General features: G+C 61.7%; 1 protein-coding gene across 1 annotated transcript; it reads right to left on the reverse strand.

Annotated features, from left to right (window-relative positions):
- Positions 1 to 254: 254 nt before the first annotated feature.
- GADD45G (growth arrest and DNA damage inducible gamma) lies at positions 255 to 1,768 on the reverse strand. The gene is made up of 4 exons (XM_057722926.1): positions 1,614 to 1,768; positions 1,291 to 1,392; positions 950 to 1,163; positions 255 to 863 (listed from the first exon to the last, which is right to left on the reverse strand). Exons 1-4 carry the CDS (start codon positions 1,664 to 1,666, stop codon positions 753 to 755), a joined length of 480 nt encoding a protein of 159 aa, XP_057578909.1. The 5' UTR covers positions 1,667 to 1,768; the 3' UTR covers positions 255 to 752.
- Positions 1,769 to 2,280: the final 512 nt, after the last annotated feature.

The raw sequence follows: 2,280 nt of genomic DNA on the forward strand, positions 1-2,280 counted from the left end.
CCAGCTGCTGCACTGATGTCTTATCCCAAGTATGCTCCTGTCTTGCGAGGTTAAAAATCTTCCTAAAGGGAGAGAAACAGGAGCAGGGCTCAAATTCTGCTCTAACACCCAGCCGGCGTCCCCTCCCCCACTTTCAGCCCCAGCAGGAAGATGGAACAGGTGCCATCGAGTTCCGTGAATTTCAGAAATAAGCAGCCGCCCTGCTAACCACCTCCCCCGCAAAGATCCCCTGCCCTCAATAACGAGAATAAGTCTGTTTCAGTAAGTTTATTGTAAAACTCAAAGCTGCAGCAGCATAATCCTTTAGAAAATGAAGCATCGCCCGTATCCGATTTGAAACAGCAGTGCATGCTGCTAAGTCCGTCAGAGCTCCTGTAACTGTACAAGTCCAGGCCGCCTGGCCTTGCCTTTCCCCTCCTTTTTGCCAGGACTACAGGCTGCTGAGTCATGCCTGCCCGGCCAGTCCGTCCTTCCCGGCCGGCCGCGCGGCCAAGGTCCCGCCTCCGGCCTTCCTGGGCGAGCAGCCGCTCCCCACACTTGTAGAGTCCTGGGCTGGGGCCAGCCTGCCCCTGCCGCCGCTGGGCCCCTCCTCGGGAAGGAGCCGCACCTCCTCGCCGCTCTCCACGCGCCCCGGCCTGCCAGTCTCCACGCCGCACTTCGGCGCCCTCCGAGGGCGCATCCACAGAGCCAGCCCCGCGCTAGGCGCCCCGGGGCGTCACCACGTCGATCAGACCAAGGATCCCGCCGGGTTGTCACTCGGGGAGGGTGATATTGGGCACCCAGTCGTTGACGCTGCGACTCTCCTCGCAGAACAGGCTGAGTTTCTCCAAGGCGGGGTCCTTCCATGCGTCCTCATTGGGGTTCTGCGGGGAGAGCGCAGAGGTCAGCCTGGCTGGCCACTGGCCGGTGGCGGGGGCGGGGACGACATCCGCACGGAGGCGACACTCACCGAAATGAGGATGCAGTGCAGGTCTCCCGGCGCCCCCGCCTCGTCGCCGGTACCCACGATCGCCGCCAGCCGCTGCACGTCGCCCACGCGCACGATGTCTATGTCGTTCTCACAGCAGAACGCCTGGATCAAAGTGAAGTGAATCTGCAGCGCGATGTCGCCCTCGTCCTCCTCGTCGGCGGCCAGCACGCAGAAGGTCACGTTGTCGGGGTCTCTGCGCGGGCGAGGAGGAGGTGCTGAAGTCAGGTCGGGGAGCCTGGGGTGCCCCCCGCCGCCATCTCCCCGGTCTCCCTGCGGCTCCTCCCGCCCCGTCTCCTTGCCCGGGCCGCGTCTATACTCACACGTTCAGAACTTTGGCGGACTCGTAGACGCCGGCGGTGAGGCAGCCCTGACGCTGCGCAGACAGCAGCAGCTCGTGCAGCGCTTTTCCGGCACCCTGCATCCTGCGGACGACCCAGCGCCGTGAGCGGGGACTGGTCAGAGAGTGCCCCGGAACCCCCAGGCCCGGGGACGCACCCCCAGCGCCGCACCCCCGGCTCAGCCCTCACACTCGCGCCCGGCTCCCACCCAGAGGATTCCCACCCGGGCGGGCCCCAAAGACTGCCGCCCAACTAGCCGCGGCCAGGGCAGGACCAGGATCCCCCAGCTCTCGGCACCGACCCACCTGGCCGTGCTTTCTGGAACCGTGTCCTGGCCGCGAACTTCTTCCAGAGTCATGTTGCGATCCGCGAGCAGCAAGTTATCCACAAGAGGAGAGGGCGGAGCGGACGCAAGCGAAGACTGGAAGATCCACGTTCCAGCCCTGCGCGCCCACCACCAGCGAGTGAGCCCGGGCGCCGCCGCACGCCCTTATATAGGCTGGGCCCGTGGCGCCGCCAGCTGGCGCGAGCCTGCGCGCCCATTGGCCCGCGCCCGCTTTCTGATGCAAATAAGGCGGCGGCCGGTGGCTCGTGCCAGAAGGCCACGTGGGGAGGGGTGCGGGGGATGATAATACCGCAAATCTGCCGCTTTTGTCGGCGTGTTACCAGGCAGACTGGAGCCTGCAGATTTCATCTCGCCTTTTTGTTTTTAAGTCCTTAAAAGGAAAAAAATTTTTTAAAAAAAAGCGAAAAAAGAAAAAAGAGAAGATCTCGCTGGCTAATAGTACGCTGCGATTTGTGAAATGTACCTTTGGGGAATCTAATGAATTTTTTTGCATTCATTTTTGTTGCTACCTTTCTATTTTTCTGTGCTTTCAATTTGGAGTTTATGAGACCATTGCTTTTAAACCGGAACTTAAAGCGCTGGCTTTAAGCTTGCAAAAGGCCTGAGCACAGTCCGCTCCAGCTGAC

This window comes from Hippopotamus amphibius, chromosome 2 (genome assembly GCF_030028045.1).
Source record: "Hippopotamus amphibius kiboko isolate mHipAmp2 chromosome 2, mHipAmp2.hap2, whole genome shotgun sequence".
In the NCBI taxonomy this organism is placed as follows: domain Eukaryota; kingdom Metazoa; phylum Chordata; class Mammalia; order Artiodactyla; family Hippopotamidae; genus Hippopotamus; species Hippopotamus amphibius.